The 25,640-nt window shown below is 40.1% G+C and overlaps 1 protein-coding gene across 3 annotated transcripts; it reads left to right on the forward strand.

The window, feature by feature from the left end:
- Positions 1-1,358: 1,358 nt before the first annotated feature.
- ubn2a (ubinuclein 2a) lies at positions 1,359-25,401 on the forward strand. 3 transcript variants are annotated; one of them, XM_055212960.2, is made up of 17 exons: positions 1,360-2,051; positions 6,452-6,568; positions 6,681-6,782; positions 7,021-7,149; positions 7,626-7,729; positions 7,819-8,323; positions 9,966-10,036; positions 10,121-10,250; positions 10,356-10,465; positions 10,991-11,101; positions 14,161-14,301; positions 14,411-14,458; positions 14,595-14,637; positions 16,507-17,832; positions 17,908-18,115; positions 18,376-18,444; positions 23,746-25,401. In XM_055212960.2, the coding sequence occupies exons 1-17, from the start codon at positions 1,749-1,751 to the stop codon at positions 23,790-23,792; spliced, it is 3,564 nt and encodes a 1,187-aa protein (XP_055068935.2). In that variant the 5' UTR covers positions 1,360-1,748; the 3' UTR covers positions 23,793-25,401. The 3 variants fall into 3 exon arrangements, with proteins under 3 accessions (XP_055068937.2, XP_055068935.2, XP_055068936.2); XM_055212962.2 differs by lacking the exon at positions 6,681-6,782 and having other exon boundaries at positions 1,359-2,051; XM_055212961.2 differs by lacking the exon at positions 18,376-18,444 and having other exon boundaries at positions 1,361-2,051.
- The last annotated feature ends 239 nt before the right edge of the window (positions 25,402-25,640 follow it).

Below are 25,640 nucleotides of genomic sequence, written 5' to 3' on the forward strand. Positions count from 1 at the left end.
CAAGGCAGAAAAGACCGTTTGTAACCATTGGGACTCTTAAGGCAACATTTTAATTAGCTTTTATATTATTTACAAAATTATGTTTAATATTAACACAATATTATGCTTTTTTATCATGTCAATATGTATTATTGTCAATACTGATATATTATACCCCTAATGAGTTAGAACCCCACATTCAAAATAAAATTACTAAAATTGTAACGTTTCAACAGATTGTCCGTTCCTCCTTAAATGTAAAATAAAATATATCCACTTAAAAAACATCAAACATCTTTAACTAAAATCTTCTAAAAGAAAAACACTTTTTAAAGGTACCCTGACTTTGAAGACTTGTATGCTTTAATAATTTGTATTTGCCGTCAACTACTAAAATTATTTGATGGAAACAGGTTAAATATTTTCATTACTTCAAAAAACCCACCATGTAGTACTCATTTAAACCTATGGGGGCCGCCATTATGTTTTGCGTTCTGAAATTAATGACGTGTAATGGTTGTTGTGAAATATTACTACAGTTTACTATAGTAAATACTTTATGTGATCATTTTTTATTTCAACTCACAGATTCTTACCGCTCAGATCTCGGCTTTTTGATCTTCTTTTATTAGTATGTTTTCTGTATTATTCTTCATTTATGTTACCCTCTGTAAAAGGGCTGAACAGAAGACCTGGTTCTGTATATTAATGCAATATAAATATATATATCCATATACTGTAAAAAAGCAACCATTTGTGTGTATAGTGATGAAAAACAAAATGGTACCCTATGATAAAAATATATTTTTTCAAGTTTATTAAAACTATGACTTTGTACTGTTTTTATATTGCCAATCCCAGTGTTAATCTATTAAACCATAACTGAGTTTATAACCAGGGTACCTTTTAACACTAAACTAGCCATTTAGTTTTGTCTTTCCGTTATAAAATTCTGGGAATGTTATAGCTCCATATTTTATTTCGTATTATTTCTGCATTTTACACCTTAAGGGGGTTCATAGTATCCATACTCAAGAGGATTTATGTAATCAGAGTTATGTAACTCTTATAATCAATTACTATCTAAATAGTAAACATAATATGTGCAGACGCCTTTTCAGATGTTGTTGTCATCATCATACATTCCTTTCATTTCATAATGACACCCAATATATTTCATAACATATTTATGAAATAATGACAATGTTATGAACAATGTTTTAATAGATTGTCTGTTTCTCTTTTACTGTCAAATCCAATCTTGTAACATAAAATAAGTGCACGTTTGACACACTAGATTAGTTCATGTCTGTGTATTAGTTCAGTTTCAAGGGAAATCCTTTAACATCTAATTGCTCATTAGAGCGTCTGTCGCCGGGAGCTCCGTTTCTAATTGGACGCGCTGCTGCCGACGGCGTTCTCTGATTGGCCACAGCGACGTCTCCATCGCGCACGACGTTTCCGGCGGCCGTGTGCGCGCAGGCTCAGTTCGCTCATCTCCGCTCTTTTATTTACTCTCTCTCATCTAAGATGGCTGTCCGGAGCGACTCGGTCCCCCGAGCGTAGCAAGCGAGGATGCTTTCGCCTCCAAAATCAACTTTCACCCGGCCATCTCTGTCCGCGAGCTTCCCCTGAGGTACGGAGGAGATTATAGCGTCCGTACGGCCTACCGGCGCCACATACATCCGCCTCGAAGCTCTCGAAATCAAGTTGTTTGGCGAAGTCGAGCCCCGCCACCGAGTGTTTGTCCAAGAACCCTGAACATCCAAATGGCCGAACCGAGAAAAGTGCAGTTTGTCACCCTGTCGACCCTGGCCGGTGCTCCGGGAGCGGAGGGCAGGAGACGGCGGCTGGAGGAAGACGGGAGCGCGGAGATCAACGTTGACAGAGAGGGCAGGATGATGATGATGGGCACCGGGGTGACGGCGACGGGTGACCGCGGGGGTTCGACCGAGAAGAGAGACGGCGACGAGCCCCGGGGGAAGACAGTGCGGCTCAATTTGTGTTTATCCGAGCCAGACGAGCAACGCTCGGCCGAGTTCAACTACAGCGAGCTTATCCAGTCTCAACAGGTACCGAAATGGGATGGGGTAACTATTCAGATCAGTTTCGGGAGGAGTATGCAGCCCTATCACGCAGCTTGTTGTTGTTTTATGCTGACTTTGCGTTAGCATGTTAGCAGAACCTTAACGGGAGTGGGTTTCCAAAATGTAGTCCTTATTAGACCTATGAAACATACACGGCGAGTGTTATTAATATTTTGTAAATGTGATTTATGACGTGGCTCGATCTTGTTACACCTCACGCGGCTCATAAACTTCAGATCACTTTGTTGAGTACGTGACCTGGCCTTAGCTTTAGTAGTGTGTGGAGATCATCAAAGCTAAACTTGAACTGGTGTTTGTGTAACTTTATCATTTTTTTTACATGTAGATCTGATGTTTGCCATCTGTATTTCTCAGATGTCAATGGATTCTGATTTCATGAATCCTAAAAATTCTTGTTCTTGTAACGTTAGATCTGTACATCATTGCATTAGCAGGGCAAAGGTCATGGGTTCGAGTCCCAGGGAACACACATATGGATAAAATGTCGTTTATAAGTTGTTTGGTTCAGTTAGGTTAAGTGCCTGCCAAATGTAAGTGTAGTGTATTCATTTGGGAGAGCAAAGGTCATGGGTTCGAGTCCCAGAAATCACACATATTGATAAAATGTAGCTTGCATGCAATGTAAGTTGCTTTACCATATATGTGTATTGTAGTGCAATATAGTCAATTGCATTAGCAGTGCAAAGGTCATGGGTTCGAGTCCTCAGGAACACATGCATAAAATGTAGCTTATACACAATGTACATTGCTTTGGGTAAAGGCCGAAGTATAGTGTGTTTTTAAAGCAACACTAAAGAGTTTTTTTACCTTAAAATAACGTTTCCAAAAAAGTTTCAGTGGTTCATCCACTCGAAACAGGGTGAACGGCACTTTCACATTCGCTTTGCAGCCCTCTATCCGCCAAAACCGCACTTAAGAAGTTTCCAACCGTCGGGTCGCGGTCCTGTAGTTCGAGTGAAAACTACAAAAACTTGCTTTACGGCAGACCTACAATCCAATCAGAGCCAGCTTTGCTGCAGTAGGCTAAATTATTTACGACAATGGACAATTCCGCTTCCAACCTGTAGGGGGAGCAAAAACTCTTTAGTGTTGCTTTAAAAATGTATGCAAACGTACGCGCACAGCCTTGCAAGGTATGGTTTATTTGACTTTTACTTTATACAGACGTTTAACGCATGTGCAGTGCCATTGCGACAAAATGCAATGCATCTTCTGTGCTACATACTAGTACATTTGTGTGACTTAAGTGTAATTTAATTAAGTGTAATTCATAGGTTATGCATAGGCTGTGCATAGCTTGATGCGCACCTTGCCAAAATTTTAACAACGCGTCCGTTCTACACGGACTGCAAGTGATGTGATTGGTCCACTAGAACCCTTCAGGCAAACAAATATGTCGCATTTCTTTATAGGCTTTTCTGCTCGCGAGGGTAAGAACAAAGTTGGGCCAAGTTGAGGAGTGATTTAACTCAGACTGTCAACAAGTCGCTGTCTATTTACATCTATCACTGCTGGTCTTCTCAAATCATACACAACACAACAAGCTGCTGCTGCTTAGGGCTGCACGATAAATCGCATGTGATTGTCAAGCGCATCTCGTCAGTAATGCCGGTTCCTTGATTAGTAGTAAATCGCCATCAGCTGTTTTCAGATGGAGCGGGATTAACTACACAGAGCTGTAGTTCACTGACATTCGGGGCAATTTCGCATTAATTATTGCGGACGTATCGCCTGCGATATGTATGCAATATGGCCAGCTTGTCAGGGAACTACGGCTCTGTGTAGTAAATGCCGCTCCATCTGAAAGCAGCTGATGGCGATTTACTACTAATCAAGGAACCGGCATTACTGACGAGATGTGCGATATCGCATGCGATTTATTGTGCAGCCCTACTGCTGCTTTCTTGTTTGTGGGTTTACTGGCCAAGTTGCTTCTTTGATGCATAAGTATATATGAAAACTGATGTGTAGCCTACGCCAACGAGGCTACGCCTAAGATCTACACAAAACTATAATCAGCGCTTTAGGCATACAATGTACGCAGGGTTTTAAAAATCTGGGGGTGCGGATACAGGAAGAGCGCACTTTTCTGATGACGAAAATTATGGAATGTAAGTTGCTTTGGATAAATGCTTTAGTTTGTTAATGAATTAGGACTACTTTCTTATTTAGGGGTGTCACGATTCTCCAAATCCTCGATTCGATTACATTTTCGATTCTGATGTCACGATTCAATTCGATTCTCGATTTTTAAATGATTTTTTTAAGACAAAAAATTATATGCCTTTATTATTATTATAGTTTTACATTAACATGCACATTGCGTGCTTTTCCTCGCATGGGGGTTTGTGGGCTTTACTTTACGCGAGAGAGCTTGTAGAGAGAGAATTCCTACTTGCACGCAGATAGACTTAATGCGCGCGTCTTGGACTCCTATTATCTGAACTAAAACCGGTGCGTCAAGCAGCTGCGCTTCTCTCTGTCTCACGTGCACGCGCTCTTGCATCTGTCCAAAGTCTAAACATAAACTAAAGTAATAATCCTTACGTTTTTGTTCAGTTTTATGCATTTCATGCGAGCTGAGGCAAACCATACCTTTTGTTTAATATATAACCCGCTGCATCTTGGCGGCTCTCTCGTGCACGTGCAGAGAGCTGCGCTCTGTCCGAAGGCAGATCACTAGTAATCCTGTTTATGATATGCATTTCAAGGAGTTGGAGCAATACATCTCTCGTGTTTAAAATATAAATCGCGTTTCGCTGGATGGATGTTTTTAAAGGCACTTCTTAGAGTTTATTTTTACCCGCTTGGCAAGCCGACCGGACGTGACATGGGGGCGTGGCAGCATCGACGATCCCATTTTTTAATTCGAAGTTCGAGGTAGTGACTTAATTTCGATCGATTTTGATTGAAAATTGAAATCGTGACACCCTTATATATTATTTTAGTAAATTTCATCCTACTGATTGGGACTGGGGAAGAGTCAACCCACCCATAACTACTTTGTTCTAATGGATTTTAGCAATAGTTTTGAATAAAGTCCAATTTATATTTCTGCGTCGAGTGTATTTAATAAAGCCTACGCATAGACCCATGCCATGCGTCAGTGGTTCCCCACCTTTTTTCTTGGGGGCCCCCCCAAGTACATATACAACAATCTGAGCCCTGAATTATGTAGAAATAATTATTTTTCATAATAGAATTTTTTTACTACCCTATATTACCATTGTAAGCATATGATTTAAAAAATGATTTAACTTTGTCACCCCCCTAAGGGGGGCCAGCACCCCAGGTTGGGAACCACTGCCAAGTAGCCGAAAGCGCACCTCCCCAAAAACGTAACATCAGGGTTCCCACGGGTCCTTGAAAGTTCTGGGGGGAAAAATTCAAGGCCCTGGGAAGTTTTTGAAAATATACATACATCAGGTCATTGAAAGTGCTTGAATTTATTTTATGCAAGAAGTTTTCTGGAAAAAACATTCCCTGTGTAGTGTAGGATAATATTATAAAAATTCTAGACTTTTAAGCGCACGTGCTAAACTGTTCACTTTAAATGCTTATATCTTCTTTATGCAAATGTTGATTCATACCAAAATACTTTTTTGCATAGTTGTGTTTGACACATGAAAAAGTCTCGGGTTACGTATGTAACTGTTGTTCCCTGAGAAGGGACCGAGACGCTGTGTCTCCCTTGCCATACTTTCTGCATCCCTGTAACGCCATCTTTGGCAATATTTCAGGTAGCGATATACTTCCTGGCTCCCGCGTCACCCTGTCTTTGTCTTTAAGCCTCACCATTGGTTGAATTTGATATACACATTCAGACGCACTTACCCCTGAAGCGTTCCCAAAGTGTCACCGCAGTGACGCAGCGCGAGTTCCCTCGAAAGGAAACTGGAACAATGTATCTTAAAAGGTAACACCTTGCTCTCACTTAAAATGTGTCTCCACATTTAGTCCTTGAATTTGAGGGTATTGGACCTGGAAAGACCTTGAAAGATCCTTGAATTTTAAGTTAACTAAGGTGTGGGAACCCCAAACTACGCATCAATTCTACGCAGACCGCAAGCGCTATGATTCGTCTGCTAAAATAACGTCGCATTTCCTCGTACACTTTTCTGCTTGAGATGATAGAAAGTTGAGGAGTGCTATTTAACAACTTGCCCGGTAACAAAAGTTGCTGTCTATTTGTTGCCATCAGTGCTGATGTAGTAACATGCCCGTCGACACTTCCTATTAGCAGTTTGAATGTTGACTCTACACTTGACCTTTTTGAAAGGCGTACCTCAGCCTGTCCACTTTTTAAATAGCTTCTGTTTTAGGCTCGCAAATAATGACGACGATTGAATCTTCTCGTTTTACAGGCCAAGAAGATTCCACAAGTTTCTAAGTCTTCCCTGGACCCGAACGATCCTTTCAACGACGATGAAAGAGAGCGTCGGGAAGTTGAGGCATTGGCCAAAAAGTTCGAAAGCAAATATGTAAGCATTTGAATTTCATTGTATTTTATAAATGGGCGGACACTCAAAAGCCAAATGAGAGCATGCATGGGGCGTCTTTATTATTTTCCCATTAATGTTGATGACCTTACAGGCTAACACGGGTAAAAAGAGGAGGAAAGATCGGATGCAGGATCTGATTGACATTGGCTTCGGATATGATGAGAGCGACCCCTTCATAGACAACTCGGAAGCTGTGAGTGGGCAAATGCCGTAGCAACAGACCTGCATCGCTATGGAGATGATCGATTGGCTTTAGACATGCTGTTTCACCGACACCCTGTCTGAACTTAAAGGGTGTCTGTGTCAAATTTGGTTCAGATGATGTTTTGCTGTTTCTGTGTTTGTCAAAGTCAAATTTAGATGTAATCTCACAAATACAGCTGACAAACGGCCGCAACCCATCTGTAAATCATATGTCTCTGTCTTGTTAGTATGATGAGCTCGTGCCAGCATCTCTGACCACTAAGCTTGGAGGATTTTACATCAACACGGGTACTTTGCAGTTCAGGGCCGCCTCTGAATCTGAAGGAGAGGATGGAGGAAAAGACGAAAAATCCAGGGTGAGTTTTCTTGTTCTCTTTGCCAAGTGACTCCCTGCTCCCGAAAACACCCTGGAGTTAAAGGGATTGTTCACACAATAATGAACATTTTGTCATCATTTACTTGCCTTAATGTCATTCTAAACCTGTATGAGTTTCTTTCTTCAGTTAAACACAAAAGAAGATATTTGGATCATAGATGATGATGGTACCCATTGACTTCCATAGAAATTGTTTTTCCTATTATGGAAGTCAGTGGGTACCATCAACTGTAGAACAACACATAAAACATGTAGAAATTATTTTCGAAACGTTTCCTAATTATGCAATCAGCCTGTAGTTTTCTTTAAAGCCACACATCACGTACAAAGTTTAAAACTCTTTGTTTTGGTGAAATTGTGAGATGTAATTTTTGACATTTTTGACCATGAAACCGTTTTGGCCCAGGTTATGATCTATATTTTGAAATACGATTTCTGGTGTCTATCTGTTTGTAGATAAGAGCTGGAGAGAAGCCACTAATAAAAAGGAGGAGGAAGAAAGAAGATGGAACAAGTATAGAGGAGAAGAAACCCAGGAAGAACAAAGTAGCAAAACAAGGGTAAGAAATTAAATTAGGGGTTATAATTAAATTTGTTGCATACATTTAAAAGTCATATTTTTTAATGTGTGTTGATTGTTTGCTCACAGAATGGCTGGACTCAGCCTTCACCGTCCTGAAAAAAAGAAGAGGAAGAAACTGATGAAGAATTCTCTCTGTCTGGCGGCAATGCTTCGCCGTTTCACGAGAGAAAAGGAAGAATTGCGAAAACGTGACGCTAAGGCACCTCAAATGGGACGTGGTCTTACCAGCACCCCAAATTCCCATAATCTACTGCAGAATTCCCATCTCCACGGTAACGCCAGTAATGACCTTTCATTAGCAGACCTGACAGCTGATCCCGCCATGATGTCATTGCTCAGTTCAGCCAACGAAAGAGAGCTTCAGGATCTCATGAGTGACCTGGACTTTAGTTTTTTGGACGCGGGACTTCAGATGCCCCCTTCAGTCAGAGAAAACGGGCAGGCTGAGTCGGGTCAATCATCTAGGCATAAGATGGGAGGAGGAGTGCTGGGTCGAGGGCTCATCTCTCCTCCGCCTCTCCCTAATGGACTTCCAGCCCCCTTGATCAAACGTATAGAAGACCTAAGAGCTGTGAGTCAGATTTGTCTTTTTTATTTGGTTGTCATTTCAGTTTAAAAGCTGCCCTTTCACTGTGTGTTATCCGTTATAATTTTCCCCCTAGTGTAGGGATGCACGGAATGTTTGAGTTACAAAACTATTTAGCTGAAATTAGCAAAAAAGCATTTTCAGTGTTGAAGTGTAAAGACCGAATACATTTTACCGAACAATAATATTTTTGATGATTCGAAAATAGCAACCAGTGTAAATGCAGCAAACATGTCGGCAGTGTCCGAGAAAGGTGCGTTTTTGCTACTTTCGGCTTGATTAGTTTAATAAGATTCAGTGCATCCCTACCTAGTGGTAGTTAGGGATGTCCCGATCCGATATTCTGAAAGCAGGTGATGGCGATTTAATACTAATCAAGGAACTGGCTTCTCTGACAAGTTGCGCAATGACTATCGCATGCAAATTTTGTGCATTCCTAACACCTCGCTATAGATTGTTCATGGGATTTAACTTCGTGTCATGTGTATTTTTCACTTGAGTTTAATATTTTTAACTTGTAATGTACACCCCATAATCTTAAGAAGCGATGCGCAAGTGTGTGTGGCTGCTTGGTTCATAATGGTAAGTTAACCATGGTAATCACTGCATTTCTGCTCTTGAAGTGCCATCTACTGTTAGGGGGCATGTACACCAATGCGTTTAAACCATAGACTGTAAAAAAAGATGGACGAAGTGTCTGTGACGTCACCCATAGGTTTCTGAAGATCGTTTTTGAAGCCAATAGTAGGCAGTACCTGCTGCCGCCATCTTGGCTGCGCGTCACAGCGCACCACTCACGGATATCCGAAAATGGGTATAGAGGCGAAACGTGGGTGAAGCTGAGGTGGCTGGTTACTTAAACCATGCCCGCCTAGCTCAACTCTAGTGACAGCAGTGGTTGTTTAACCATCACTGAAATGGACACGCCCTTAATTATGCAGAACTTTAAGGCTTAATATAATTTAAACGGATGAGTTACAAAAAAAATTCACCCCCTCACAGTTACGATTAGCTATATAAAAATTAGCTATATAGACCAAAAGCAATTTTTGTACCAGACTGTAAATTTTTTTTTTCTGGTCTAAAGGTGGACATTTTAACATTCTATGGGAATTTACTCCCATTTGGAGTCAGCCTCCAGTGGCAAGTAGATGAATTGCAGTTTAAATCAGTTCTGTATAGAGGGTATGCATTGACGCTTTTTAATCACGGAACCGGCTTTACTGATGAAACACGCATGAGAATCTCAGGGCTTTTTGCACAGCCTTAGTTACCACAGACATTGCTTTGGTGGTTATTTTAAGACATTTGACAGGTCTGCTGTGTGTTTATTGAAAAATAATGCATACATGTGAAACCTTTCTCAACCAATTAGCAGTATAAGCCAAAATAAATACTGAGAATGTAAAGTTGCCTGGAAATTAAAGTCAGAAAGAGGAAAGTAAATGTGTAGTTTATAACCACCACTATCAGATGTTAATAATCCCATTACTCATCTCTCTCAGCAATCTGAAGAAACATGTGGGATGCGGATTCCCATTTCAAAGCACTTTAGGGAGTTTATATTGGTGAATGTAATACCATTTTCCTGTGTAACTTGATTTTGTTTGTATTTATTTCAACTCAGGCATCGAGGCAATTTGATCAAGAAGGCAGAAAGAAATTCTTCACTCTGGATATGAATAATATCTTGCTGGAGTGAGTACAATTTTTTATTATACATTTATTAAGTTTTAGACGGAATCATAAAATCTGTTGAACAATTTATTTCTTCTTGTCCAGCATCGAGCTGCAGGTGCAGGAGCAGCCATCCGACGTCCGGTCACAGGTGTACTCTCACCTGGAAGCTTTTGTGCCCTGTAACAAAGAGGCGCTACTCAAACGCCTAAAAAAACTCAGCCTCAACATCCAGGTTTAAAGATTAATCAAAATCGTCATTTGAATTGAAATTTTAATGCACTTTTTGAAGCTGTTAGTTACTTATTCACATCCAAGCAAATTTCCCCATGTTGTTTAGGACGACCGTCTGCGCACACCCTTACTAAAGCTCAAACTGGCCGTGTGCAGTGTTATGCCGGAGCAGATCGCCAGATATAACATGGATTGCATGGCGAAAGTTGCTGCCAAGTAAGCCTAAACAATGTTGTTCCTCTTTATGTGTAAAATTGTGTACAATTATGGTATACAGTACAGTTTTGCGATGTTATAGTGATCATATATAAGTGTTTCTCAGTCTCTTTAATAGAATACATCCAGAAAATACAGGAAATGTGTATATAGTATTAAAAACTGTATATAAATGTAAACTGATGTGTCAAGTTTTAGGGTAAACTTCCCTTCCACTTGAGCAACAGCAGGAAACTGCAGGATCTCTTAAACCTAAATACAATTACATTCTAATTTTTAATTAAAAAAAGTATTTTTATTTTATTCTGCTCAAAAACACTCAAGATGTGTTTAGTGCCATGAGAGGTCACGCTAAACACCAACGATGCCTTAAAGACATTTAGTCTCTTGTGCATATTTCCTGTATATTCTGTTTGTATCTTAATAAAATAGATTGAAAAATAAATATGGATAGACATAAAAACTTCTAAAACAAGATGTACTGTAGGTTTGGATGTAATAAGACTCACCTTGTGTCTGTGATAGGCAGCAGATGGAGGATGGAGAGAAGAACGGATCAGAGGATGATGATGATGAGAAACCAGGGAAGAGGGTGATGGGACCAAGGAAGAAATTTATATGGGATGACAAACTCAGGTTTGAACTTATAATATGGCCAAAAAAATTATCAAGAAAATGTTTTCCATATCAGTCGATAATGATAATTATCATGATAAAAATTTAAAGGCAGATTTTTGCTCCTGAATGAAAATTATTTAAAAAAAATGGTTTTAAACTACTTATTTAGAACATGACAAATACAAATACTAAAATCTTGTTTTAATGTTCAGGAATCTGTATTAAATGTAAATTGTTATGAAATCAACATATTTCTGACACAGAAAGCAGCACACTACTAGGGATGTAACGATTCAATCACGATTCAATCGCGGTCCTCATTAAAAATGCCTGTCTGAAATCGATTCTGAATCGCAAGGCTGCGATTCTTTGTTTTATGCACAGCTTGTGCCGGTATTACGGCATTTGGTCAGTAGGAAGTCCTTATCAATCTAAAATCATTATGAGTCGGAGTCGTTTATAACGTGCATTTAAAAAAGCAACACTCGTTAAACAAAATCATTCAAAATATTCTTTATTATCATGAAAATACCTGAAACAATTTGAAGAACAGCGTATAAATATTCCTGTGTAGACATTTCCTGGAATAGCGTTTGTAATGGTGCTTCTTGTGTGGCACAAAGGGAGTTTCTGCACGGGAGCGCCCCCTGGCGTTCGGATGTGCCGGAATTTCACCGTAATTCATTCAAATTCATTCATTGAGAAAACGCGCATTTGCACGATTAATCGTTACACCCCTACAGACTACTGTCACTAAGACCCAAGACAGACTACTTTAAGTTTCAATATACTGAGTAACATCCAGCTGTTTATGTTCACTTAAACAAGAATGAAAACGTAGTTCAGTGATCACGCTTGTGTTATACATATGAGCTATACACGCTGATAAATGGATGTCAAGAGCGTCACGTTGCTGTGGGAGCGCACACTCATATATTTTATTCACTGCAGTGGTGGATCTGCTGTTTTTCCTCAGTTTCCTAAATTTGAATATCCTGTAAATATACTTTTAAAGCTGTGCGGACGTGTGCCTGCGCAAGGCGGAAGCTGAAAGAAAGTACAGTATACTGCACCTATTTTGTCTGCTGTGTTCCGCACTTTGCCGAACCCTGTTTCCAATATTACACAAAAGAAAAATGTTTCCGCGCAATTGGATTCCTTCCGCGTTATCCGCATCACGAAAATCATAGGGCTCTACTAAAGTGAATGGCTTGCCTATTCTCCTTCAAGTCTAACAGACACTAGGTGTTTCTCAATGTCAAGGATACTTCCTTCGCAGGACTGGAACAGGCTAGCAAGTGCACGTCATTGCATCATGAAATTGTGTGCTTTCGGCGCTGCGCACATAGGATTGTGGGTGATTTCAGAGTGCGAAGGCTACACATATGCAATATTTTTCAAACTAAGGACTCAGTCCTTGGTTGAAATTCCTAGGATCCTTGACATTGCAACAGTCCTTCGACGGATGTCGGTGACGTAACATCTTCGAAATTCTGGGTTCCAAGGATCCTCCCTTGATATTGAAAAACACCTACTGTGATTGTAAACCAAGAGCGCGTGCCGCATCCCGAATAGAGTGCGGATCGGGCCGCATTTTTCTGTTCGAGCCCGGCCCGCATCCGAAAGGACAGTAACCAAACCCGACCGTAACCCGACCGGCATTAAGATATTAATGTCCGACCCGAGCCCGAAACAGTTAAAATCGCATTGTCACAGCAACAAAAACACTTTTTCGCACGCATGAAGATGGATGACGATAGTTCATCTTAAAATGAAACTTTTATGTTTATCAGCTTACCCCCAGGCCATCCAAGATGTAGGTGACTTTGTTTCTTCAGTAGAACACAAATGTAGATTTTGAACTCCAACCGTTTCAGTCTGTCTGTTGTATAATGGAGGTGGATGGTAACAAAATCCGATAGAGAAAAAAAACATGCACAGACAAATCCAAATTAAACCCTGCCGCTCGTGACGACACATCGATGTCCTAGACACATAACGATCGGTTTGTGCGAGAAACCGAACATTATTTATATAATTTTTTACCTCTAATACAACACTATCCACAGAGAAACGGGAGCCCCGTATAGTGTATATACGCTCTCATGCTGTGCACCCGATACAGTAGGTGGCAGTATGCACCTATGAAGTTGTTTCGCAACCTGCTATTAAACATTAAATGAATAAGAAGGGGATGTGAACACGCGCATAGATATGTATATAAAGGCTAGATGGCTCAAGGCGGAGTCCCTAACGGCATCACCTGGCGGCCATCTTACGACAGGGCGCTCGCTCACTCGTAGCATTGAGTTTAATGGTGCAGGTACTTTTAAATGACCATAACTTGCTCAATTTTCTACCGATTTTCAAACGGTTTGGGTTTTTACAAACGTTATTAACGTGGCTATAATTCTGGATGCTTTAACATGTTTCATGAATTTATTTTTTATCGTTTTAGTATAGGTATGCAGTGTCATAGGTACATCTTTGACGTTTATAACAAACCAAACCGTTTGAAAATCGGTAAAAAATTAAGCAAGTTATGGTCATTTAAAAGTACCTGCATCATTAAAACTCAATGCTACGCGTTTGAGCGAGCGCGCCGGGCGTAAGTTTTTTGGCCGCCAAAATGCGGACGTTGCACTCAATTGGCTGAGCAGCGCGGACGAGCCATCTAGCCTTTATATGCATATCTATGAACACGCGTGTTTCATTTTAAGATGAACTATTGCTTTAAACAGGCTCATTGGCTACCTACATATTATAATAAGTTGTTTTAAATTTCACATGTTCAATGCCTTATTGCGCCGAACCCGAACGTAATGTCTAAATATCTATCCGGCCCGGCCTGTCGGGTACCGTCGGGCTCGGTTTGGGTATCCATCCTCTATTCCGGAAGTGCTTGCGCAACATTACGCGCAGTGCGTAAACATTATCGATCACTCATTGAACTGTCGTTATCGTTTTATCTGGTAGACATCTATTAGACTTTCACTTTTCCCAAATTTAGCCTTGTTTTAGCCAAAATTGATTGCTGGGCTGACTATGATGTTTGGACCATGTTTGTGTTTTTCCAGGGCCCTGTTATGTAACCTGGTGCGTGTAAAGCTGAGCTGCTATGAGCTGGAGCAATGTTCTCTATCTGTTGAAGACTATCTCAAAGCCTTCATGGAGAATGAGGTCAAGCCTCTCTGGCCCAAAGGCTGGATGCAGACCAGGTGTGTGTGTGTGTGTGTGTGTGTGTGTAGGCAATGGCTTGACCCTGCGCTGGCATGATCTCTCGTGGTAAATTACTGTGTAACCAGAAACCTTCCTCTGTTTATTCAGGATGCTTTTTAAGGAAAGTCGTGCGGTACACGGTCACCTTACTGGCCTGTGAGTATATGTACTTTTTGATATGTATTAGATGTTCGTAATCATTAGATCAACTGTAGTGTAGATGATGTGGTCCAATGCAAAGCTCTAGCAATGCAATAGATTTTCATTGTTATTACTTTACTTTTTTCTGCAGGGGCAAGAAAAGAATTGTTCCAACCCCAAAAGCTACCAAAATGGTATGTAAAACTGAAAATAGTGAACCATTATGTCTAACCATTATATAGAATCGGTTCACTTTCCTAGTTCCTTTTAGTGTGATGAGACTGTAACACTTTACAATGAGGTTGTATTTGTTAAAGGACACTTAATATGCGAAATCCACTTTTACAAGGTGTTTGGACATGAAACGCTTCCCTCCATATTTCCACTATTATCCACTAGGTGGCGCTCTTACACAAATTATAAAATCAACTGCACGATCAGTGTTTGTGTCATATCAGCCACATTGTGGTGCCGCATCGAGCGTCAGTTTAAAAATAGTTTTGCGACGTTCCGGCTCATAGCTCCGCCTGTACAGAGATCTCATTTAAAGAAAGCTCTGCACATTCTGAATATTAATACTCAAACATGGACGAGTAGAGATTAGATGTAATAAAAGCAGAAATGTTTAATAAAAACCCTCAAGTTTCACATGGAAAGCCATAAGAAGCAGAGGGATACGTCTCAGCATGTGTGTGCGAGCTGCGTTTCTTAGCTGCAGTGCGAGATGTGCAGTAACGGAGAAAAACTAAATAACAAAGCGCACAGACATGAAAATATTATATACAATCCTACCAAATCCTGGCCAATTTACTGAGATGCAGATTCGCACGGGACTAATATTATCACAGGACCTATGTGTTCTGTGAAATATGGTAAGTCATTTGCAGAGGAATTTACTTGACAAATGACATGACCGATTCGCACGGGATTAAAGGAATATTAAATTTTCTTGGGGGAAGGGTCCAGGTAATTTACTCACCACCATGTCATCCAGGGTGTTTGTGTCTTTCTTTGTTCAGTCGAGAAGAAGTTGTGTTTTTTTGAGGAGAGCATTGCAGGATTTTTCTCATTTTAATGGACTTTAATAGAGCCCAACATTTAATACTTAACTCAACACGTAACCGTTTTTTTTAACGGAGTATCAAAGGACTATAAACGATCCCGAACGAGGCATTAGGGTCTTATCTAGCAAAACGATTAAAAAATATGCTCTTTTAAACTCTTTTAAACCACAACTTTTCGTCTAGGTCCGGTCCAGCGTGACCTAACGTAAATGCGTAGTGACGTAGGGAGGTCACGTGTTACGTATATAAAACGCACATTTGCGGACCATTGTAAACAATAAACTGACACAAAGACATTAATTAGTATCAGTTGACATACAACAACGTAGGAACGGTCCTCTTTCAACACACTTGTAAACACTGGGGCGTAGTTTCGCGTTCGTCCTCTGTGACCTCTTGATGTATTGTGTGGGGTCACGCTTGCGCATCACGACCGGATCTAGACGAGAAGTTGTGGTTTAAAAGTGCATATTTTTTATTTTTCTTGTAAAAAATGACAATCGTTTCGCTAGATAAGACCCTTATGCCTCGTTTGGGATCGTTTATAGTCCTTTGAGGCTCCGTTGAAGAAAACTGTTAAGTGTTGAGTTGAGTATTGGATGTTGGGCTCTATTAAAGTGCATTAAAATGAGAAAAATCCTGCAATGTTTTCCTCAAAAAAGCATCGTTTCTTCTCGACTGAACAGGGAGGGACATCGACATTTTTGATGACATGGTGGTGAGTAAATTATCTGGATTTTTCTTTTAAGAAGATGGACTATTCCTTTAAGATCACAGACAACCTCCGCAATTATAACAAATACTAGAGGGTCACCAGGTAATACTAATCCCCTGCGAATAGGGCTTGAACTAAGGTTAATAAATGCTGTAGAACTTCTGTTCATTGTTAGTTCATGTTCATTTATGCATTTACTATGTTAACAAATACAAACTTATTGTTTTATCCAATGTGATCCAATTGAGTTTTTCCCCATTTGTTCCTCTAATAATCTGATCCAGGAGGTCAGCTGGACACAAAAACCACCTCCAGGTGTTGGAAGCACTTCTGCCTCTCCTGCCTTAGTCGCCCCTGCGTGCATACCACCCTCACCCTCCGAACCCATTTGTCTGTCTGATTCACTGGACGAGGATCTAGCTGCTAACTCGCTTGACTCCATTTCCCAGGCTCTAGCTCTTCTTAGTAACGCTGCCAAGGGTCTGACGCCAAACAACGGCGTTCCTGCTTCCTCTCCTCCCGGAATTGCGGGATCCTCATCAGGAGTCGGCCACTATTCTTCTCCTCTTTCGCATTCCTCCCATTCAGCAAAAATCGAGCCCTCTGTTATCTCCGTGGCAAACATGAGCAGTCTATCTACCTCTCTTTCCTTATCCTCCTCTCTCACCTCATCTCCTTTGTCTTCCGTGCGAGGAGAGACCTTTGGGATGCTAAAAGACACCGGGTCCTTGCAGAGAAATTCAGCAATGCCTGCTCACAGAACTAACATAACCTCAGTGCAGAATGCTAAGGCCCGCCCACCCCCAACTGCCTCACCCCTCCTGCCCCCCCAGCAGAGATCCTATGGGACGATTGGAGTTAAGCCGGGTCTGACTCCACCCACTATCGGACAGTCTAAGAACTGCGCTAACAAATCTGGTACCGGCGTGATAACTGGGGTTTCCCAGCAGCCTCGTATGAACCCACACCCCTCGCAGATGAACCCTAAAAGCCCTCAGCAGTCACGGGTACCCAATTCCTCTCCCCCTCCGAAATCTTCCTCTCCTTCCACCCTGTTATCACAATCCAAGTCACCTTCTATGCCACACAGCCAGTCAAACTTTATAACGCCCATGCAAGCCACACTTACTAAGTCTTCCCACAGTAGTAGCTCTCCAATCATCAAACTCACACCACGGCCCCCAGCGCCTACTCCTCCTCCCTCTTCCTCTCCTTCCCCTTCATCATCTCCCTCCCTGACTCATCCCAGACCCCAAATGATCACCAGCTCACACCAGTTTAACCCCAAGAACCAGGGCTTCAGACCACCGTTTACCGCACAGGGACCTGGAGTCAAGTCCGGATCAGGACAGACAAGCTATAGTTTTGCAGGTGGTCGAAAATCCACAAGTCCACCTGGTGGTGGAGGAACAAACACTATTACCAGCCCGATGGCCAAACCCTTGCCTGCAGGTGGCCAGGATGGTAGCCACTCCCCTTTAGTGGTAACAGCCAATCACAGCCAGCGGCACAGGCCAGTGGGTGGGGCAAGCCAGAGTGCCAAGTCCTCAACGAGTCGTGCATCAGGCATGGCCCTACCCTCTCCTCCTGTCTCCTCTCACCTGTCACAGGTAACCTAATTTTTTGTTAGCTTAAATCCAAGTCCACCTGGTAAAGCTGGTTTAACAGTTGCTCTCCTCCTCCAGGTGTCAACAGCATCAGGAAGCAACCTCTTGGGTTCAGTAAACCCTTCTCTCCCCCTGGGTTTTGGGATGCTCGGGGGTCTAGTGCCTGTTTCTTTACCCTTCCAGTTCCCTTCACTACTCAACTTCAATCCCCCGGGTTCTGGAGTTGCAGGTTGCAGTAATTTAGGGGCTTCATCTGCTACAAACTCAGGATACACCCTGGCACAGAGTGAGTGAATCTAACAGTTGATCAAACCCTGTGATGTATATAAAGGCATTTTGCTTGGGTCCCACCCATTGTTTAGCCACACCCATTTTCCTGTAGTGTAGTTGTGCTTGCATATTTGTGCACTGTGTTATGTATTGTGTGTTGCTGGAATTCTTGTTTCTCCTGTGTATCCCTAACCCGTATTCCTTCTTTTGCCCTTGGATCGATCTGCACTCTTTCATCTCTCCCTCTGTCCACCTTTATTTCCTACTGTCTGCTAGATCTGTATAAGAGTCTGCAGCCAGGGTCTCAGGTTGCTCTACCTCCCCACTTGCAGCTTGCTTTCTCAGGTAACACTGCAAATCCCTCTAGCTCACTGTCGCTTTATTGTGTTGTTTTACGGTCACCCCTGCTTTAACTTCCCTTCGCTTGTTTATCCTCTATTTGTGCTTTGCTATGCGACACTGGCTTTGTTTCAAAACCTAGGGTATGTCCAAAATAACCCCCTATACCCTCATTCACTATATTTCACAACATTAGATCACAAATATAGTCAACTCAACGAGCGAGTGAATTCGGCCAATGAGCTTGCTGCAAACGCAGTCGGCGCCATCTTGTGCCGAGACACGGGAGTTCATTTGGCACATGCCATACTCGGGATGATGTCCACTATCATTTTAGACCCCACTACAAAATGGCTGTCATTCAGATTCAGTGCACTATTTAAGGGTATGGGGGGAATTGACTGGCTTCATTATAAATGTTTCTATCAATGTATGGTATTGATGGTAGGTCATGTAAATACAGAGTTTGGTTACTGCCACATATCATCAAAACACATTAAGTATGTACACTTGAACACATGAATGCTTGGACAACTCAATGCGTGTACTTGTACAAAGTATGTTTCCGGTCTAAGCATTTTGATTTTTACAAATGCACATATTAGGTAATTTTAATTTAAATGGGAAATAGAGGGTATGCATTGACGTCACTTTTCCACGTGACCATGCCGGAGCTCGCCCTGTCGAGTGGCAAACGTTCAACAAAATGGCTGGTTTTCATAGCGGGTGCTGGGAAAATGCCAGTAAAACTGACTATTATCAGCTTAAATTAAATTTAGTTGGACTTGATAGCAGAGGTGGACAATACTTGGTTACATTAGTTACATTTTCCAAGCATCTGTGCTTTATTAGGTGGTTTGTATTGGGAAAAACACTACTTCACTACATTCTAAAGCATAGAATCATACTGTGTATTCTTTTATATTGCATATTAAAGTGTATTTAATACCTAATTACATTTAAATTGTGTACTTTTACTTGAGTTAAATACTTAAATATTAAATGTAAAAAAAACATATTATTTATGAAACGTAATAGAGAAAAAATTATAATAATATGCTTTGGAATGTATGTTTTCCAAAGAAAAACACAAATAAAATACAAATACTTGAAAATATACTGTTAAGTATAAATAAGTATAAATATCAATCGCACAACAGCTTTTTCCCATTTCAACGCGTTTTCACCGTGTTTTCGTCGATGTCACGCTGTACTCAAATGCTGCCGCTCTGTCTTTTGCCACTCAGTAGGCGTAACTGCAGTGCCTCTCGCCGACGGTGACGTCATGTGCATACCCTCTATAAACTAAATAATACAGTGGGGGAAATAAGTATTGAACGCGTAAACATTTTTTCAGTACATATAAGTCCAATGAGGTTATTCACATAAATCTTTTAATCAGACATCAACCATTATCTCCAAAAGATACAGTACATGTAATGCTACATTAGGTCACAGCCAAAATGACTTATCTTTTTGAAGCAGCCTTTACATTGGCATGACGCCATGACAGTTAAAAGATAACTCCACACCCATAATGTAAATTTGCTGATTATTTATTCACTGTAATGTCATCCAAGATGTTTGTCCTTGTTTCTTCAATAGGAGTTATATTAAATAATACCTGCCTCTTCTTTGCTTTATAATCAACGTTTTGATACTCCATAAAGTGCTTCTATCCATTAAAGAAGTAATCCATGTATAATAAATGTTTTCTGAAAAAAGTTTGTGAGAAAAGCAATTCATATTTTCAGCTTTATAGTGATAGTTTCGACTCGTCGTTTATATTATATACAATAACAGCTGTACACTGTTAAAAGTGAAAGTTGGATGTGTTACAATTTAAAGTCATTAAAAATTGTAACGCCTACAAAAACAAAGCTTTTCAACTTTAATCTTCCGAATTTAAGTGAAAAATTTAAGGTGAAAAACTTTTAAAAGCCTTCAATTGGCGCTTTTTCCAACTTAAATTTTCTGATTTTGAAGCCGTTACCAATTGAATTAATATTTTTAAGTTAATCCAACTTTATTATTTTACAATGTAGATTCAAATATGGCAGCACGTACAAAACAAATTTGTGAAATCGCATTGTTTTTCACATCTTGTGACTGTGTTTTGTCACAATGCATATGAAGACATGAGACACATGAGAATCAATCGGATTTCACGGTATTTGAATCTTGAGTTGTTCTTGTCAATTTAGTCTTAACTATCGCTAAAAGCTCAAAATATGAGTTGCTTAATGGAGCAATGAAAAACAACATATCGTTTTTATGTGAAGCGAATGTTTATGAAGCATTTTCTTCCTGAAGTGCCGTTTGGAATTCGCCCTCCGCCTGTGTGTGTGCACGCATTTAAGTGCCCTCAGGGGTCGATCACACCAAAAGCGTTTATGGCAGTTGCAGGCGCCTTTTTTGAATGATATTCTATGGACAGGGAGCGTTTGCGCGCTGTTTATGCGCGGCCGCCAGCCGCAGCACACGCTTTTGAAGGAGCGCTGAGAGCGGAGAAGCGCCCGACGTCATTCGTGTCTTTTCATTGTCCAATCGGATGAGGGGAGAGGCGGCCTTACGTTGTGGTGAGGAAAGTTTACAGTTGCTTTAAAGAACTGGACTCCACTCGTTCACTCTCTCCTGCGTGTTTGTGCACCTCTCACCCTCAAACAATCACCCTCACCCTCAAACAACTACTAATAGGACAGTTAACAGCAAAAGAGCGCTCGCGCTTCAATATTTGATTGACACGGTGGTTGCTTGGCAATATAAAAAGCCGTGTCGCACTGCTCTTTTTAAAAAAAAGCAGTGCGTCGCACCTTGCATTTCCAAGTGTTTAAAGCGCTTTTGGTGTGATTAGCCCCTCAGTGGTGCATATACGGAGAGACGCGTTTCAAAAAGTAAGGCAACATAAAATATTCTGTTCTTGACAGGGCATGTACGCACAAAATGATCTCACAGTATTCTTTTTCTAATAAAAACATTTGTTTATGTCTTAAGTGAATTATAGAGTCAGAAACCAGTCTGTGCCTATTTGGTCTTAAAGAGACAGTAACCTCAATTAAAATACTTAAGTCTGTGTTATTAATGTTAATCAAACAACCCAAGACAAAAAGAAAATCGCATCTTTAGCTCTAAAAAAAGAAATAATAATATTTAATTTGTACAATAAAAACAGTGTTATTATTCATTTACTTCTGATTTCTGTACCTAATGCTAATTTTAGACTTAATGTGCAACTTTTTTTTATAAATGTTTGTACTTTCTTTATTTGTTATTAGATTTTCCCACCCGTTTTTTTGTTTGTTTTGCTGATCCGAAAAATGATTCTACCAATCTCATGTTAACATTGGGTACCTATAGAGTAGTATTGCAGCCTTCATATCTATTTAATCAGATTTATAAAAAAATCAGTTGTACCGCTTCTTTCCGAAAACAGCCAAGCTGTTGGAGGCGTACCATGGGTGGAGCGAGTCGCGAGCACGCAATTTACACAAAACATCGAATTATCCCTGGATAACTTTTGATTAACTAAACTTTCGTGTTGTTTACATTATATGCTCTTACGTACTGATTGCCAACAAAACACAAACATTTGATGCAGTTTTACTTACCGCCTGCGGTTCCGACATTGATTGGCGTGTTTCTGCTTGCACTCTGGCGCTTTTCGGTAAGAGGTGCCCATACAAGGACATCCACTGTACCCCCACGAGTAGATACCAAACAGATCAGTAGTCGAAAACACTTGTACTACGAACCCTGACAAAGAGTATTTGGCACAGAAAGTTGTGTCTCCAACTGTTTTTTTTAACTTTGCCTACTGTATGTTTAGCCTGAAAATCCAACTCTTTTTGGATTGCACCAGTCGTTTGTAAGTTCTTACTTAAACTGGGACGTAAAGTCCAAACTAGAGGCTTAGTAACTACTAGCTAGTTTAAAAACCAACTCTGTACTTTTATTCAGTTGCACCATTTGTTCTTAAGGCAGAACGTAGCTAGTAGGTTGTAAGCGTTCTGTAAGGTAATGCGTTGTCGCATAGAATGACGTCTATTTTTCTTAACCCAATCACAAGCCTTCTAATAGGTAAACAGGAAATAGTCTGAACAGCACATAATTTCAAACTCATTCTTGACTGGCCTTATAGATATGTACACTAGATGTCGCTTTGCTACGGCAGTTCATTAAGTGCCCTAACAAACATACGCAGTAGCTAGTTGCCCTAACATCCATACGCAGCACAAAAGAACAATATCGTCCATGAATTCGAAGTACAGGCGGATATAGCAGCGTTACCTAGCTACCTCCCCATTCCAAGATGGCGGCAGTTTTGAACGCATGCTTAGAACCCCAAGGCGACATCTTGTGTATATATCTATGGACTGGCCTAAACTAAAAATTTAAAAAAGACATTAAAGCAAACGTTATCGAACTTAAAACATTACACTTTTAATTGAAAATATCTATCCCCCACACTTGGAGGAGAAAAAAACGAAGAAAATTTGCAGTCATGAAGAAATTCTTATTTTAATTGATGGACACAAAGAAAACAAGTTCTTGAAAACTCATTGACGAACTTGCGGATCTTCATAATCAATTACGAGCTCATCGATATCTGGCTGACATCTTATTCCGACTGTTATTCATGTACAGAGGCTTCCGTAAATATTTAGTTAGAACGTATTGTTAAGTTAAACATTTAGTAGTACGTAAGTTGTAACTTAGTGCTCATTTACGTCGTAACGTTACGCACAGCTGGTGCAACCGGTCCCAGGTCAGAGAAAAGGGGGGTTCAAGAAAAGGGGGCAGACCCCGACGGAGATAGAGGTGATGAACTGAGCTCCTACCAAGTGTGTGGTGAGATAATAACAAGGGCATGGTGCGCTTGAACCTGCTTACATAGGGTCGTACCGCTTGCATCACGCAGTACCGCAACATCCAACAGGAAAATCCAACTGCAGTAGCCACCGTTCAACCTGAAGGGGGCAGCACTCAGACGTTTTTACGGCATATATTGTAGCATTGAAACACTTTATACCCAAATGTCAAAAAAGTTACTCAAATCAATGAACAGCACGAATAAAGCCCTATTCTTACAGATCATTAACTAAAAAATGTTGATTAAGGGTTTAGTTACTCTTTAATTGTGTTAATAAGTCAGAATGCATAAAATAGCATTAGACCTCCCTTTTAAACTTGACAGCTTCCTAGATTTTGAAACTGAGCCTTTGTGTTTTTTAAGTTTAAAATGCATATTTCTGTTTGGACTGAGATGAAATCTTTCGATTAGCTTGACAGTATGTTTTACATTTACAGATACAAACCAAAGTCAGGGGGGAGACACCAAGAGGAAGCCCCACTGACCACCAGAAGCAGAATGTACGCGCTGACAACGCTGAAGATTGAAGTTTTTTTTTTTTTTAAAGCTGCTCTGATTCAGAACTGAAAGTTTGAATCGGTGTGAAGGAGGAAAGACTATTACACTTTCTTTCAGATTAAATACAGAGGACTTTATTAACAACCCTTTTTTTCAAAGTAACGTCATACTGCTTTTAATTGATCAATTATCTGGAGCTGTGTGGATTTATATTTTTTGTCAACATGTTTACACAAGACCTTAATCACTGTGGACACAGAGATAATTATTGAGAGAAAAAAACGAAGCAACATAAATTTTATTTAAGTTATCGTCGGCTGGAAACGTGCATTCCTGTGTTTATTTTTATTAGTAGAATTGTTTTTTTGAGACTCCTAGGGATGTTATCGTCCGACCGGTTCCTAAAGACTGTTAGAATAGTAGCTATTAATAATACATATGGGTAAATTATTTATAATTTTTTGACACAGGGACTTACGATGTTTAATGTGTATTAGTACAATAAATTGGGTATGTATATAAAATATACATAAATATTATGTGATCTATTTTCTTTCAAGGTCAGTACGTACGATGTTTATCATCTGTGTGTGCAGATGTCTTGCTGTCTTTGGTGCTGTGTATCTCACTGGACCTTGTGAAAAATACTTGAGAGAAAAACGTCTTTCATGGATGAAGAATGAATCGTGTGCAAGCTTTTCGTAGAAAATTATGAGATTATAGTCTACTTGAAATGTCTTTATTTTGTTTCAGTACAGAAACTCTGAACACTTTCAATAAAACGCCTTAGTTTGTAAGTTTGAATAACTATGCAGGATTGTATAATGCTTCAATGCAAAAGTAAGCTATTGCTTAGCGCTTTACTTCTATTAGTTGTGTGTGCATTTTTGTGTGAAGATTGTGTGTCTCAATACCTCATCGGACATTTGTTTCTTTCACATTTCCCTATTTGGGTTCCATTTCATCCCATGTTTTTTATTTCAAAACATCTCTCATTTCTCACCCGCATCTTACGATTGTGTTGAAATGAGAAATGGCACCAAAGATAACAGCATTAGCTATGTTGACAAGAGACAGGTCAGGCGTCTGTGTGTGTTCATTGTAGCATTCTGTATAGGTTTGTAGGCCAACCTAAATGTGAGGTCTCTGGTTGTCCCTGTGGATATTGTGAAGAATTTTAAAACTGAATTTTATATATTGCTTTTATTTTCTAAAAAGCCAAATTGGGCGGAGATGATTTGAATTGAAGCTCACACCTTGGCTTTCTTTTATGGGTAGATTATTTTTGTCTTTTGTCTTGAGTACAAGCTCTGAAAATTAATTCAATAAAAAAAATTAGTGGATATGGTGGTTAGTGATATTAATGGCATAACTGAAGTCTGCAACTGTTTTCTTTGCAATTTCTTTGTGTTAATGTTTGTGACGGACTGTTTTGAGGGTGTTCACACTGGCCTGATAAAAAGACGAACTCAAAATTGTTCCTAAATATGGAAATATAATTTCCTGATTTTAATGCAAATCAGCCCTTGCTTTCCCCTGAATAATAATCAGAAACTGCATAAATGACTGCAATAAATAAACTACATTTTGACACACATATTTTTTTTAAACGTCATTTTCTAAAAACCTGTTAACAAGTAGCGTACATGTTTTCGTGTACGTGATATTTGACTTGTTCACACTATGCAAAGTAGATTGGCATGCAGGTAAAAGTAAGGGAGACTTGAAGGCACTAAAAACCAGCAAGTACATTTGTAGTCCATTAACATTTTTTGTTTGGTTTAGCACACTACACAGTACACTACACAGTACACTACAAATAAACTAACTATAA

This window comes from Misgurnus anguillicaudatus, chromosome 8 (assembly GCF_027580225.2).
Source record: "Misgurnus anguillicaudatus chromosome 8, ASM2758022v2, whole genome shotgun sequence".
Taxonomy (NCBI): Eukaryota; Metazoa; Chordata; class Actinopteri; order Cypriniformes; family Cobitidae; genus Misgurnus; species Misgurnus anguillicaudatus.

Coding starts and splice junctions, on each gene's coding strand:
- ubn2a (XM_055212960.2), top strand. CDS start 1,749: ATGGCCGAACCGAGAAAAGTGCAGTTTGTCACCCTGTCGACCCTGGCC. Junction 10,466..10,990: donor ATGGCGAAAGTTGCTGCCAA/GTAAGCCTAAAC, acceptor TGTCTGTGATAG/GCAGCAGATGGAGGATGGAG. Junction 18,116..18,375: donor AGGATACACCCTGGCACAGA/GTGAGTGAATCT, acceptor ACTGTCTGCTAG/ATCTGTATAAGAGTCTGCAG.